This window comes from Penicillium expansum, assembly GCF_000769745.1.
Source record: "Penicillium expansum strain MD-8 chromosome Unknown contig7, whole genome shotgun sequence".
In the NCBI taxonomy this organism is placed as follows: domain Eukaryota; kingdom Fungi; phylum Ascomycota; class Eurotiomycetes; order Eurotiales; family Aspergillaceae; genus Penicillium; species Penicillium expansum.
The window spans coordinates 143,881-159,410 of NW_015971304.1; the positions used below are offsets into that span (position 1 = coordinate 143,881).

At 46.3% G+C, this 15,530-nt stretch overlaps 5 protein-coding genes across 5 annotated transcripts; 2 read left to right on the forward strand and 3 right to left on the reverse strand.

The window, feature by feature from the left end:
* Positions 1 to 685: 685 nt before the first annotated feature.
* On the reverse strand, positions 686 to 1,600 carry PEX2_002580 (uncharacterized protein; the record flags this gene model as incomplete). Its single annotated transcript, XM_016737536.1, has 1 exon — positions 686 to 1,600. One exon carries the CDS (start codon positions 1,598 to 1,600, stop codon positions 686 to 688), a length of 915 nt encoding a protein of 304 aa, XP_016598972.1.
* A 3,665-nt stretch (positions 1,601 to 5,265) lies between these two features.
* On the forward strand, positions 5,266 to 7,137 carry PEX2_002590 (uncharacterized protein; the record flags this gene model as incomplete). Its single annotated transcript, XM_016737537.1, has 6 exons — positions 5,266 to 5,564; positions 5,621 to 5,634; positions 5,919 to 6,138; positions 6,209 to 6,754; positions 6,813 to 6,877; positions 6,977 to 7,137. The coding sequence occupies 6 exons, from the start codon at positions 5,266 to 5,268 to the stop codon at positions 7,135 to 7,137; spliced, it is 1,305 nt and encodes a 434-aa protein (XP_016598973.1).
* A 397-nt stretch (positions 7,138 to 7,534) lies between these two features.
* PEX2_002600 (uncharacterized protein) lies at positions 7,535 to 8,188 on the reverse strand (the record flags this gene model as incomplete). Its single annotated transcript, XM_016737538.1, has 1 exon — positions 7,535 to 8,188. The coding sequence occupies one exon, from the start codon at positions 8,186 to 8,188 to the stop codon at positions 7,535 to 7,537; it is 654 nt and encodes a 217-aa protein (XP_016598974.1).
* Positions 8,189 to 10,397: 2,209 nt separating this feature from the next.
* On the forward strand, positions 10,398 to 12,264 carry PEX2_002610 (sugar porter family MFS transporter; the record flags this gene model as incomplete). Its single annotated transcript, XM_016737539.1, has 3 exons — positions 10,398 to 11,438; positions 11,518 to 11,800; positions 11,858 to 12,264. 3 exons carry the CDS (start codon positions 10,398 to 10,400, stop codon positions 12,262 to 12,264), a joined length of 1,731 nt encoding a protein of 576 aa, XP_016598975.1.
* A 537-nt stretch (positions 12,265 to 12,801) lies between these two features.
* Positions 12,802 to 15,004, reverse strand: PEX2_002620 (putative nitrate reductase; the record flags this gene model as incomplete). The annotated part of the gene is made up of 6 exons (XM_016737540.1): positions 12,802 to 13,077; positions 13,143 to 13,406; positions 13,572 to 13,705; positions 13,828 to 14,143; positions 14,340 to 14,936; positions 15,002 to 15,004. The coding sequence occupies 6 exons, from the start codon at positions 15,002 to 15,004 to the stop codon at positions 12,802 to 12,804; spliced, it is 1,590 nt and encodes a 529-aa protein (XP_016598976.1).
* Positions 15,005 to 15,530: the final 526 nt, after the last annotated feature.

A 15,530-nucleotide genomic window follows, 5' to 3' on the forward strand; every position in this document is an offset into this window, starting at 1 on the left:
TGCCGACATGATCTGAAAGTATACATACATACATTGCCGCCTTTCGATCCACCTGACATCACCAGCCTCTGGGCTCGTTGCTTTCTTGGCCTTTTATTTTTCTCTTGCTCTTATTTGTCCCAATATGCCTATTAGCTTTGCTTGTTTTCTCTTTATTTGTCATGTACTACTTGGCCTCTTCTATCGCTGCCCCCGCCTTAATTGTTCGTGCATTTGCTATGGCTTCGATCTCAGGGGATACGTCCCCGGCGCTGTGTTTAGACTGCCTCATTCAATGGAATTACTCTACGCTTGGGATAAAGATTTGCTAACTACTGGATCCTGTTGTATGGGGTGGTATGGCTGTAGATTGATATGGTGTTGTGTCTCCGACTTTAGTATGCTTGTAACCACATGCAGTAAAATATGCTGTGTCCTCGCCACTTCTACTTGGGTCACCATCTAGTGTCTCGAAGCTACAATCTGTTTCTTCCGGGTCATGTCGGGAATGTCACTGGTATCCATTTCTCTATGATCTTGACATGGATACCTACCTACAGAAATCAATCCTGGCATTCTACACTCTTTTCAGGCTTGTATTAGTTCATCTTGCAATGGGAAGTTTTATAACGATTTTATTTCCAGAATATTAGTGTGAAAACTCCGAAACGAAGACAGAACAATGTTAATATGAGGAGAAGAAAGGCTAGAATCGAAGAAGGCGCGAAATGACCATCATGACTCTGTCCATCTCGTCATTATCGATGTTTTCCCTTGCCACAAACCAAAGATGGCTCAAAGCCTTATCGAGCTTGCCTGTCCTCTGATCCACCTCATCAGCCACTGATGGTTGTCGCTCTCTAAGTTTGCTTAGCTGACTTGCGATTTGATCATTAATGACAACCTCCAAAGTCTCCAAGAAAAATGCTCTCTTTTGAGGATCAGCCTCTTCCCTGATCGTGCGAAGAAGGGGTGGCAAGGCCTTTCCTAACAGGTCCATAGTCTGTATCTCTGGGGCTTTTTCGACCAACTTGCAGATCCGACCCAACTCAAGATCTCCCCCTGCTGAGGGTAAGAGATGCAACGCAATTTGGTGGACGAGCGTGCACTTGGCTTGAGTCTCTTCTGCCTTTGGAATGTACCCGTCCTGGTGATAAATATTTGACATACTCCCCAGAACGTTGCGAGCCTTGTCGGCATCAGTAGCACTCTCCGTTGTTTGAGGGCCGCCGCCGTCACGGTCTATACAAACCTCCAGATATTCCACAATCTCGGGAACCCCAACAGCAAGAGCCGCGGCATATGCTGAAGGCGAGTGCAGTATCCCGGGGTTATATATCAAGGAGGGACGCTTCGGCCCTTCTTCATAGAATAATGTCAGGATCCTCAAGGTTCCAGTCCTGATAGCGCAGATAAGCGGCGAAACACTGTCCCTTTTGTCTTGCTCTTTGCTCACGCCACGGTTGATGAGCGTTTCAATAATTTCATACTGGGAGGCCGAAATTGCTGCCCCAAGCTCACGGCCTCCTATATATATATCTTTCCAGAGGAACGTCTCACATATCTTCTCATATTCCCTGAAACAGAATTTTATATCGTAGAAATATAACGTATTATTCATGAGAGCTACCACAAATATCTACCGTTCCCCTTATTGACACTTGTTTCGGAAGGGATTCGTCCTCTGCCTAGTGGCCCGCAAAGCCCAGATACCAAAGCCACTTCCTGTAACATATCAAAACAAAGTCATTTTCAATCATGAAAGTCAGTATTTATATTACATAGGTGCCCATCGGTACTGCTGTGTCCTTGTTTATGGGCTCTTTCACCCTAATTTCGCTTTGGGGATCACATGCCTGAACTATATATACATCTGTGGACATATACTAGAGATGTTGGCGAATCACTTCCTAATATAGATTGGGGCGCGCATAGGACTGGATATGGCAATTAAGATTTTATATGATAGGCAGGGAGAGAAAGGAAGAAAGACAAATCCATCATTTATATTTTTTTTTGCTGGGCGCCGCTACTGACAAGAGTTAAAAATCCCTTGGCACATCCACAGATTCCTACTGTGGGCGAGGATCGTCATTCTATTCTTAAATCTCACTGCTTGCAGCTGGTTTTGTTTACTGTTTAGACTTTCATAGTTATTTATTGTGCAGTCAAAGTTCACCGGATGGGGCCGAGGAAATCGACGGCGTACTAGAGACCCGCAAAAAGCCCTAAGCTTTTCTTGTCCTAAATATATAGATGAATATAAACCAAGAGATACAACAAAGAATTATTTCAGTGTGATGCTTGTCGTATATAATCTTGATTTCCCTTGATTTGGTTTGATGACCTGGCCGCACTTCGCTGGGGTCGTGAAATCCACAGCCGAGGCTGATGGGACTTAAAGAATCAATCACAATTCTCAACAAAGTACGGAGTGTTATCACTAGCTATTAGTGGCCGACAGATAGGACACGTACCTATTTACAAGTTGTTACGGCCGTGCTCGGTCACTTCTAATCCCTGCTTTATGGCTAGTCGAGCCCCAAGCGGAAATGAGCAGTAAAGGGTATGTGTGGCGAACGCGGAGACTTTTGATTCTATCAAAACCGAGTCTAGGGCTGGTCTTTGAGATATCCGACGTCGAAAGTACGGAGTACTGAAAGGAAGAGAGCGGCACACCCGTGCTGTCAAATGGACGGGTTGTGGGGCCCCGGCGCATTGATCGCACAGCATTTGACCGTTAAGAAGGGTCAAGTCTCGTATCAACCAGAGACTAGACCATTACCGGAGCCCAGGCTCTAGGATATACTTTTACACTAAAGTAGTGGTTCTGATACTTACACCCCTATACTCTACACACTGACGCAAATTGACATAATTAAATGAGATATCTCAACTTCATTCTCAGGTTCGCGGATCATTACGAGTTCTAGCATCTTAGATATCTTAAAACTAAAACCCCTGACCTGAAAGACCCTTCGTCACTAGATAACTGCCTTAACCTGTGAAAATCAGACTACATATGGAGTGGTCTACCCGAGCTGCTAGGTTAGACATCTTCAGATCTGCGGATCTGTGTTCATCATCTGTAATACGCTTTCATCTATCGCAAGACGGCCAAAATGCCTAGCATTACAGCTACAGGTAATTTTGGCCCAGCACCGCCTGGGGTAGATCTGGCAAAGAACCAGACAGGCAAATTGTTGGGAGCAGTTGTTCCTGTAGCGGTGTTGGGAACCACTGCGGTTATATTGCGATTAGCTGCACCAGTGAAAGCCAAAGAGGCGAGGAAATTAGCTGTCGATGACTACCTCATCATTGCAGCTCTTTTATTCTCATGGGGCACAGCAATATCCTGCTTTATAAGTGAGTTAAAAATGTGTCCTAGTATGCTCAATGGATTGGCATATCACTTACACCAGTCTCTAGGCATTCCTCATGGAAATGGTTATCATTTACAATCCTTGACCAAAGCAGAGTTTTGGGAAGTATGTAAAATACTGAACGAGGTGCTTGAGATGGACGTTGACAAAACATTCAGATACTGTTTGCCTATGTTATGATTTACGCCACAGCTGTCACTTTCACAAAATCATCCATCGTCTTCTTTTATGGCCGCATCTTTAACTTTCGCTGGTCACTAGGCTTCTGCATGTTCTTGGTGCTTGGGTACTGGGCCACTATTATCGTCACGGTTGCAGTGGCCTGTCGACCACTCCCGTATTTCTGGCTGGTCTATACTGATCCAACAGCCATTGGTGTATGCATTGATGTGCCGACATTCCTTTTTGGTAATGGAATTGCTGCTATGTTGATTGATGTGATAATACTGTGTATGCCAATACCAACAATTTACAAGTTGCAGATGCAATTGTCGCAGAAGATAGCGGTGATGGGGATCTTGCTCCTAGGAAGTTTGTATGCTTTCTCTACCTCCTACTACTATTTGATCCTGGCTAATTGACATCAGTGTTTGCGTGGCAAGCATTTGCCGAATCCTCTCGCTTCAGAAAAACACATACGGAACAGATGCTACGTGGACTATGGCACCTGTCTTTATCTGGTCATGCGTAGAACCTTTTGTTGGAATCATCTGCGCATGCCTACCTACCTTCGGACCATTCTTTCGACGGTGGTGGGCTAAAGTTCGGACAATGCGTTCATCGAACAGCCGCAGCACCAATCCGAGCGCTGAACATCCATCTACTATAACGACCTGGCTGCGGAAACCACGAGCAAAAAAGCCACCCAAGGACTCTTTATTCAGTATCAATGACTTTAGTTGTGTAGACGAAGTCGAACTAATGAACGTTATAAATGCCACTCAGTCGTTGAGGGATGAGGCTGTGAGTGACCACCATGACGTGGAGCGAGGAGATTCTAGTGGTATTACAGTTCAACAAGATGTGGATGTGACATGGGACAAGTATAAAACAGGCAAAAAACGCTGATCTGTCTTCAATTGTTACAAACACGGCCCTGGAAGGACGAAGAGTTCCTTAGCTTTGTTAGTTGCGAATATGCTGTGGTGCAGTTTGAGATGCACTACATTCGCATTATTTTGTGTACAATATAAAATAGAATCTACCGTCGTCATATATTGGCAATTTGCAATTGAGATACTAAGAGGTAAACTTCTTGTTTGGAAACATAGGGGAAGGCATAACTACGACATAACTACTGAGTACGTAGAAATTATGCACAGCACAGATACGGGATACTCCGTAAGTTGTATTAGTAGTTGTATTAGTGGCTTGGTAAGTTGGGGGCGGTTTGTTGTTCTCCAGCGTCGCGTATTCCATTTAGCAAGACCTAATGATCCTTGTAACATGGGTGCAGTACTTTGCACTCCACGATATGTGACCTGTGATACCAACTGACAGGAGTTATAAGTGTGGAGAAAGCCGGTATCTGACCGCGGCACCAGTTAGCCTCCCCGCGGGCCAGTGCCCACGGGTGGAGACGAGCTATACAACGTATACGGAGTAGGGGATTTGATAACAGCCAACTGCATCAGTACTTCTGTTCAATTGCCACCATAAACCATGTAACACTGTGTCAATCAAAAGCCTATACGGAGTAGCGGCGGTCTAAGACCTACATCTTTTTCTGCTCGTACAAATGAAAAACCCAAAGAACACCTAATCACTCCATATGCGTATGCCCCTTAGTTTAGTTCATTTTCTCTATTCTATAATACACATGCAGTTTCCGCGGGAGCTATAGTACTAATATAAGAGCAACTCACCGACAATTGAATCCTCGGCCCCCAAATCGTTCCCCAATATGCGTTACAATCTCCCTTCGAATGGGTTGCAAAATGGTTCCGCCTCTCTCCCAACATCTGCCACTCGCGTTGCTAATGGCGAGACCCCACCCAACTGGATCCCCTGCGCCGAGCAACCTGCATATACGCGACGGAAACTAAAGATCATCTGCATTGGTGCGGGTTACTCGGGGTTGACACTTGCCTACAAGATCGACCATGAGCTGAAGCTCGGTGATTTTGTGGAATTGCAAATCTACGAAAAGAACCCCGAGGTTGGCGGAACCTGGTTTGAAAACACCTATCCTGGTGTCGCTTGGTGAGTATTGTGTCGATACCTCTAATAAAAATGACTGTATTAACTAATCTATCCAGTGACATCCCTGCCCGTAAGGTCCTACAATAATTCATGACGAGGCGGATATTCTGGTCAATGCGGCTGGCTTTTTGAAGTGAGAGTTAGTTATCCTGGATATTGTTTTCCCCTGCTAACGGTGATATTACGGGTAGCAAAACCAGCTGGCCTGACATTGAGGGCCTATTGAGTTTCAGGGGCAAGTTACTTCACACTTCGACCTGGTGAGCAGATGTTGTTTATCAACTCTCAAACAAAGTTTAATAACGAGCCATATTAGGGATAACACCTATGACTGGTCGAATAAACGAGTTGCAGTCATTGGTAATGGCTCCTCCGGAATTCAATGCGTGGCTGCAATGCAGCCGAAGGTCGCCCAGCTTGTCAACTTTGTGCGTAATCCGACCTGGGTTTCTGTCAACTTTTGTGCGGAGAAGACACAAAATGGGGGCAATTTTCCCTATACAGAGGAGGAGAAATCACACTTCGCGGAAGACGCCGCGGCTCATTTTAAGTATCGAAGAGAGTTAGAGGCTAGGTAAGCTCAAAGTCAACATAGGGCTCCGCCAAACTAGTGGTCGCCAGAGCTAATCTAAATTTGAGTAAAGTGTCAATGCGTTCTTTTTTGGGATGTATAGAGACCACCCAATGCAATTGGGATTGACACAGGCCTGCAAGCAACAGATGGCGGAGCGAATGAAAGGAATCTCCGACCCAGAAATACTGTTAAAGATGCTTTCTCACGAGTTCCGTCCTGGCTGCCATCGCTTAACACCAGGAGATGGGTATCTGGAGGCTTTTTCTAATGACAATGCAACCCTAACCTTTGATCCGATCGAGCGAATCACAGAACAGGGTATCAGAACCGTTGCAGGCGATGAGCAACAATTCGACGTGATAGTCTGTGCCACAGGGTTCGACACGACCTTTATCCCATCTTGGAAGATGATTGGTCGCCATGGAGCGACATTGGAAGAGCGATGGAAAGGTAACCCCGAGGCTTTCTTTGCGGTCCAAGTGGACACAATGCCGAATTATTTTATCTTCAACGGGCCCAATTGTCCTATCTCCCATGGCTCAGTTTTGACGCAGATCTCTTGGACATGCGATTACATTCTCCGCTGGGCCAAGAAGATTTCTGCGGAGGATATCAAGTGAGTCATTATGATATTCGTGGGTCTTGTCAACATTTGACTAACATATTTCACGCAGGTCAATTGATGTCAAAAAGGAAGCCATGGAAGACTACAATGTTTATTGTCAGGAGTTCCTCAAGCGTATGGTGTGGTCAGATGAATGTCGGAGCTGGTACAAAAACGGAAAAAGTAAAGGCCATGTCACCGGGGTATATCCAGGGTCAGTTTTGCACTAAAAAGACTGTCTTGAGAATATTGGTGGGGAGCACTTCAATATCGACTACCGCTCTAAGAACCGGTTCCGATGTCTAGGAAATGGTGAAAGTGTGCATGATCAGCATGGAGCAGGTGATTTGGCGTGGTACATGGATGATATAAAACTTACCAAGGCGCCACTCTAAGTCAAGAGGACACTTTTGTTCTATGCCCACAACATATTTCCTACTCTTCACACTTGCTTTACATCTATATTCTATCAAATACATGTAAAACCATTCAAAGTAATTCATGCGTGACTTCTAAGCCATGTTGTCATCCCCAATTGACAGACGAAGGTGAAGTCAATTGAGGCAATAGACGAGCAGTTGAAGGGCCTTTCTCTTCAAGTGAGGCTTATAAGCCCAGTAAACCCCTATAAAGTTTATATCAAGGCATTCATGTATTTTCCAAGGTCTCATTATATTACTATGTCATGTCCGGAGAGCGGATGATCAGAATAAATATCAATTTATTTTCCTGAAATTTTATATATAAAAAGGCGGAAAGGAACAAAAGACACCACATACCTCATACTTGATCTTAATTTCCAAACTGGTAGTACGTGTCTACCACATCATCCTTCGAGTTGCCTTGAGATATTCTCTTTCTGGCCATACTGTGGTTAACCTGTTTATCTACAGGGTGCGACAGCGCTGGCGGCGAAATATCGAGCACTACATCAAATATATCAGGGACAGAGGACTGACGCTCAGTCACAAACCTCAAAAGTCCCCATACAGCATCCGGCGACATAATAATTATCTGAGGAACAAGATGTGACGGACGAGCCTCCGGGCGAACCGTGAATATCTCCGCAGGGCCACTCTCGGGGTGGTGGATGACTACAGCCTGGATGACTGGTGGCATTGGAATGGGCACACCGAACCTATAAGGCTCATCGATCTCCCGTACTCTGGCCTGGATCTCATCCCAGGTCTTTCGATAGTGGATCTCGAATGTATTCGTCCACTCCTCGTCAGAGCGATAACCCGCAAGTCCAGCGCACAAAGACCATAAGAAATAGTTAGTGTTGATCCATGTGGAAATACGTACCGCCCATGATCTAGAAGGGAGGTTGTGTCTCTGACGAACGTCGCAGCGGATTGCTGGCTGCTCGGTGGCCTGCACGACGGAAATGGGTACTCCGTAGACTGGGTGGACAGCCTGCCAGTTATAGTTAGCTGACATGATCATATAAATTGTTCTTTGTGCCGAGAAGGGGAGGAGTAGACTTGTAAGTTGTACTTGACCGACCACTAGGCTCAGAGAATTAGAAACCCTGGAGCCAGAAGACTGGAATAGTGGGGAGTGGCGGAGAACTTGATGCATGTATGATTCAGAGGAACGGGGGGCTTATATAGCTTTTGGAGATCTAGGTATCAAGACCCAAAAATTGAGATTGTACTCGGCGACAAAGAGCTCAAGGGAAGGGGCCTTTGTTTTCATCTAAGAGTAGACTTAAAACCATTCAGGCACAATGCACATTGTCAATGTATCTTTGTCCCCCTGTTAGCAGATGTGGCTCAGATTAGAAGTCCCATAAATCAGTTAAAATGACAACGGTTCGTTGTATAATTTGAGTTCTGAATTTGGATCTCAGCGTTGAATGGCCTCTTTGTTCTTGTTGGGATGTTGGTATCTTTTCCGGAATCCTCGTGTTGCGCTGGTGGCTTGGGGCAACAAAGACAGGCCATGAAGGCATTCCAAAATGCAGTGGAATTTCTTTGTAATGTTGAGCTCTGAGAATATTTCTGTTATTTGATACAGTCCTTGCCACGATAGCTAACGGAGAGTTGATGTTGATGTATGACCACTATATATTGAATGAAATTGCGTGACATACCCGAGAGTCATATGAACGCATGTTCTTAGTAAATTGACAGGGATCTAGTTCAGGCGAATTCATGAAAAACACTGCCAGCAAGAGAGATAGCTAGCGCTAGCCTAATTTGTCTCGAAGGCGTTCTCTTTTCATAAACAAAACGAAAACAACGTGTTAGACACTGCATTTTGACTAGACCCGAGTCGGCGACAAATTGAAACCGGCGACACTCATTGGTCCCTCTAGATAGGCGACCCCGTAGGGTTTCACGGCATGGGGTTATAGCCCGACGTGATATACGACACCGGAAGAGCCGGAAGCTGGGCTCAGGACTCCGAGAAAAACCAGGTACAACAGCAATGAACTTATGAGTCACAAACAGGAGAACAACATATGAGTGTATAAGTGCATATCATCCCCAGATTTCACCCCGGAGTTAACTCACCGAGCATCTGGAACTGGCAAAGTTTGAACCCCATGGGTAAACCCCGGAAGACCACGCGGTCGGTTCCCCGAGGTTTTTGGCCAATCCCGAGCCAAGCCAGTGCCGAAGAGGCCGCTAGCCCGAAGTTGGGCATCTTTTTAATTTATTAATTTTTTTACAACCCGAGGCTTAACGCCGAAGGTCAGCCAATCTGGAGAATTGTGGGTTTAGAATTGTAAAACATAACATGAGAAACCAACCTACAGAGTTCACATCCAAAATAGCAGACCCGAAGATTAGCCGGTCCCTGTACTTCTTTTTCTCTACTACGTATGTCTTTTTCCATTTACTTGGTTATCTGTGGATCCCTGGTCCTCAAAACATGCTAGGCCAGTCGAAAAAAAAAATTTCAATTATAGTTGAAGCTTACTGATCACCAAATATTCTACCGAATACGGAATACTCCCAGTAGAGATGACACACGAACAGATACCCGCAATACGAATAGTATACCCATTGATTTCACTGACTGGGATCGGCCAATTGTCGGGTTTGCGGGGGTCATGTTGTATCTAACTCCATCCAAATTGTCAGTGCAGTAAGCACTAGAATTTCCCTTCATGTAGTTGGATGACATGGACATTGAGAAAGGATCAAAGCTGACACTCGTTTAACGAATCATAGCCCAATGCAGCCAAGCCACGGCGCCCTCAGACCTGGAGGCTTGTTCTATGAGAAGTTCGGGCCCAAGGTGCCCAGTCAATGCCGAGACGGCTGGTCTGATGCTTCTTTTGGTTGGTGGCGCACCTTAGCCTCCGATAATTTTATATTCATTTTCGTCTTTCCGGATAATGGCATGTCTAATGGTCGGTCTAGCGTCGAATTTGGTCGTAGCGTGCTATTGGCCCCTTGGACCGGCACATGCCATCGAATGATTGAGTGTCCCCCATGTCGAATCTTCGGTTAGCTGCGCGTTTTGTCGCTATTTCCGGGGAAATACCATTCGTGGGGTCTAACCCCAGAGTAAGCGGCGGAAGAAAATTTTCGAGGCTGGAAATGCGGCCAGCACTATATAATCCGCATGCTTAGCCCACTTTCTTCCTTGGTTACATTGCATTTTTCCTGTTCTCGATCTTGCCCCCAGCTTTGTCTTCAATATGGCAATCAGTCAGTCTGTGGTTGGGCGTACCAACGCAGAGAAGCCCCACGGTCTCAAAGGTTTTATCTCAAACCCATATGTATTCTTTACTTGTTTGTTTGCGTCGCTGGGTTGTATCATGTATGGATACGATCAGGGTGTGATGGGTCCGGTTCTCGTCATGGAGAATTTCCAAAACCACTTCCCGACATTCATGGGTTCCACGATCCAGGGTTGGTTGGTGTCAGCCCTCGAGCTAGGTGCCTGGGCTGGTGCTTTGATCAACGGTGTTCTCGCAGATCGTATTTCGCGTAAGTATGCCATGATGGTTGCCGTCATCATCTTCACCCTGGGCACTGGTCTTCAGGCCGGTGCACAGAATCCTGCGTACTTCTTTGCCGGCAGAATTATCGGTGGTGTTGGTATTGGTATGTTCAGTATGGTCATCCCACTGTACCAAGCCGAGATCGCTCCCCCTGAGCTGCGTGGATCGCTTGTTTCCTTGCAGCAGCTGTCCATCACTGTCGGTACTGCCATTTCTTTCTGGCTCGACTATGGTATGCAGTTTGTCGGCAGCAACACCTGTCAGCCAGAGGGTATCTCGAACCCTTACCTGGCCAGTGGAACATACAATGCCGCTCAGAACCATGGCCACACCTGCTTGGGTCAGAAGACTATCGCGTGGAGACTTCCCTTGGCTTTGCAGATTATCCCGGCTTGGATCTTGTTCTTCGGTCTCTTCTTCTTCCCCTTCTCGCCTCGTTGGTTGATGATGAAGCACCGTGATGAAGAGGCCAAGGAGTGCATCTCTAGGCTGCGTCGCCTGCCTGTGAATGATCCACTTGTTCGTGCGGAGTACCTTGAGATCAAGGCTGCTGTTATGTTCGATGAAGAGACTGAGAGTGAGGTTGTTGGATCTGGAGGTGTATTGGCTCCCTGGAAAGCCCTGTTTGCCCCCAACATGTTCAAGCGCCTGACGCTCGGTTGCGGTATGATGGTTTTCCAACAGTTCACTGGTATCAACGCCGTGCTCTACTATGCGCCCCAGATTTTCTCTTCGGTGAGTGATTCCTTTTTTCTCAACCACCCTTTCAATTTTGCTCCGGATAATGGTTGCTAACTCTATTCTTTTTTCTTAGTTCGGTTTCTCCTCCACGAAGACAACCCTCCTCGCCACTGGTGTGACTGGCATCCTGCAGATCATCTTTACCCTACCTACCGTCCTTTATCTCGATAAATTCGGCCGCAAGACCTTCTTGATTGTCGGTGCTGCCGGCATGTTTATTTGCCATATCGTTGTCGCAATCGTGGAGGGTATATACGAGCCTAAGTGGAACCTGAATGAGGGACTTGCCAGGCCTCAAGGTTGGGTTGCCATTGCTTTCATCTGGCTTTTCGCTGTCAACTTTGCTTACTCTTGGGGTATGTCACCACGCAACCAGCTCATATGTCTCATTCCATTAACCATTTATTGAACAGGTCCCGTCTCTTGGGTGTTGGCCCAAGAAATCTTCCCTAACAGTCAGCGCTCCCGCGGTGTCTCAATTGTCGCTTCAACCAACTGGATGTTCAACTTTATCATTGGTCTCACTACTAAGGATATGTTGGGCTCGATGAAGTACGGTACCTACATCTTCTTCGCCATCTTTAGTGCTTTAGGTGGTCTGTTCATTTGGAAGTTCGCCCCTGAGACCAAGGACAAAACACTTGAGGAGTTGGATGTCTTCTTCGGTGGTGATAATAATAGCATCGCTGAAGCTGATCGTCTGCGCATGATGCGCATCAATGAGAGCCTTGGCCTTGCCGGTATTGAGGTGTTGGAGGATCTTAAGGCCGAGAAGCATATTGAAACTGACCACGTCGAGGTTGAGTCTGCCAAGGCTTGAGTGCCTATGTGATGATGTGCATGGGAGTTGGGAGGCAGACCTCAAGTTATAATTTGACTTTATGAAGTTTTATAATCCTTAAAGTATTGCAGCAATTACTTTATTCAAGTATGACGGGGATCTAACAGGAAACCACCAAGGGAATTGTGTTATATATCTGGTCGACGTGTGAATTTCGCATGATCTTCACAATCACAGGTTATACATAGAAAAGTCCCTTCCAAGAAGTATGCTTTTTTTTACCGCGTTTTCATACATCTGAAAAGACCTCTAGAACAACCATTTTAAGAGACCACCTAAAAGACCACCTAAAAGACCACCTAAAAGACATTTTCAACGATCTAGAAAGAACAATGAAAAATACATCACAAGGCTGCAAGCGCGGCCGAATATTCTTGTCCCACAATATTGAAGATGTGTGGGCATCAGCCGTGCCTGCGCTTCGTAAGCGAGGTTTTCCACCTGGGCAGGGTTAGTGACTCTATTACAGGCTATATTTTCGCAACCCGAGGATTCGATTGCTGAGGGGCAACGAAATTAAAATCCCAACAAGTTCTCGTCCTCTTTGTATCCAATCTCCCGAAGCACTGGAAGCACAGCCTTCTGAAACATAGTCGGAGGACCACAAAGCAGCGCCAGATTCCCTTTCTCAGGTTCAAATGCATACTTCTGCAGAATGTCCTTCGACACATGGCACTTCTCTCCTGTCCAGTTATTATTTGGATTTGAAAGAACATGAGTGATCTTGCATCGACCCGGATCATTCTTTGCAAGTTTATCCAAATCATTCCTCAATAGAATATCGCCTTCGGTCTTGTTTGTATTAATGAGCTTGATGTTGGTATTGTATTCTTCAAACATCGATCCTTGGTACGTACGATACGTGAGATGAGCTGGTACACCGGGGTGATACCGGATCCTCCCAAGACAAGACTGGCATTGGGGAAATGATATTCTTTGTCGTCGATCATGAATCTCTCTTGGCCGATGTACCTGACCTTACCGGAAGGCCCTTTGACTTCGATTTCCTCACTAGGATGTAGACAGTCCAGGATATCGCTTATCGTTCCGCTTGGCTGGGATTGACCCGGGGCGTATGTCTTGATGAAAAGGTCAAATGTGCCATCTTCTTCTCTCAAAGACTGGCCTCGTGGGTGTGTATGGCCTCACGACGAGCCGATCACTAAAATGGAATCCGAGTTGAAGATGCTGGCAGGTGCTGAGACCGAGCTTCTGCCTATCCGCGGGTAGCAAAAAGTGTATCGACGAGTGTCCTCGGAAATATGTTCCTTCCCCTGAAAACGAACAACATTCCACCAATGGCGGTCAAAGACAGTCTCCAAGCTCTTCTTTGGGGAGTTGAATTTATCTTTGACCTCATCTTCGGCCTGCTTCTTGATATACCTAATCGTCTTTTCTGTAACAACACTAAGGACGCATTCTGTGTCCAGTCAGTCAATATTTAACAAAATTGGGAACGGTCATATAGTACCGCTAAGCTTCTGCTCCGCATAGTCATCATGGATGCCCTCAAAATCATCGTGGTATCGGCATGTGCCCTACCCGAATGCACCATGATAGGTGCCTTGCCGCCGGGATGCCAATCAAGCACACTTGTCGCATCGTAGACTTTGCCATTGATGACAACCCAGCAGTCATTTTCTTTTTTGTGCCTTTCAATCTCCTCACGCGTAAATTGCTTTTGCGGGGATGCTGCCTCGTGCTTGATATTCTCGATGCGGTTCTCAGCCGAGGAGGGCTGCATCCAGCCCCCAGTCCCTGTGCCAGGCTCGCAGGGATGTCGGAAGTACAGCACCGAGCAGCTATCGTCGTTGTCGTCAATCTTTGCCGCACCATGCACGATGATTGAGGTGAGGCTCTGTTCGTTGCAGGCCGTGCTTGGGTGATGGAACATGATGTCTGAGAACTCCGAGTCTTTTATCCCGAATAAAACTAGGCAGAAACCTGTTGTCCCAAATATGAAAATGGCTATCGTTCTTCTTGTCAGAGACCCAAATCTTCTGGAGGCATTTGACACAACAACCAACCACGTAACTGGGGACTATCAGACGCACTGGATAACCGTGGTCTGGTGGCAGTCGCATATTGTTCATTTCGTATGCCAAAATCACGTCGTTTTCAGAATCCATCACATATGCTAACGGAATTGATGTCGCGTACTTGCCCTCTCTGAGGTCATCAACGCTTTCTAAATGGACCCAACGCGGACGCTTTTCGTGGAGTGGATCAAGGGCCTGAATGCCAACCGCTAGAAGTACATCCCGTAGGAGAGGGCCTTTCCAAAACGCGCAGCTAATGGCTCCAGCGCCCCAATTGAAACCTTTCGAGCGTTGTATCATATTTAGCTCTTTCCTCCGGCTGCCATCGCACGCCATTGCTACTGCAATGTTGATAATCTCGTAGTTGTAGTTGCTTGCGAGATCTTCCGTCGATAAGACCAGGTTTCCGCCCTCTACGTCAAATTGGTGGGTTTCCCACAGTGGATGGGGCACAGGGCCATGGTTGCGAACATAGTGTAGTGAATTCGGGGTGATGAGACCCGCTCCAAAGAGGGCTTGCAATTCTGGCTTGCCGTTGAGCGGATGTTTACCTGTTAGGCGGATGAAGTGGGAAGATCGGGGGATCCAGTTGTCGGGAGTGAATTGGTCATCCTAATTCTCCCATTCTTTCCCTATAAATCATTTCAGCCTCTGCCGCCAGATGTGTACTAACGAACCATGATTGGTCAATGCAAGACCGTTGATCTGTAGAACATCGCTGCCAAGCCTACAGCTGTCAACAATGTATGGTATTAGCATGCTCGCTATGGCTTTATATATATTGATGCTTCTGTGTTGGCTGCTTATCCCTCCATGGACATATTTAAGGAAAGTGAAGATAATGAAAGGTAATAAATGGAGGAAAACCCTATATCTTGCCAGTCCTCAGGTGTCACGTACGGATACCTTAAGCACTAATGATGAAGTGGAGGTTTTTTTTGAAATTCAGCTTCGAGGTGATAGACAGAAGGAGGATGGAAGGCATAGAATATCAAAAGAGCGGATCGACGCAAGATCGACCGGAGTGGAACCGGGATAGTCTAGGTAGGGGAGGATCTTCAGCACTTCCCTCGTAGTACGAATATGTACCTACGTACAACATAGGTAGGCATATTCTCACTAGGCTGCTGTTGGGGCACTAGATTCAGGTTGCTCTTCCTCTTAAGTTGCAATTTCCAAAGTAAGTTTGTTTATACAAACACATTA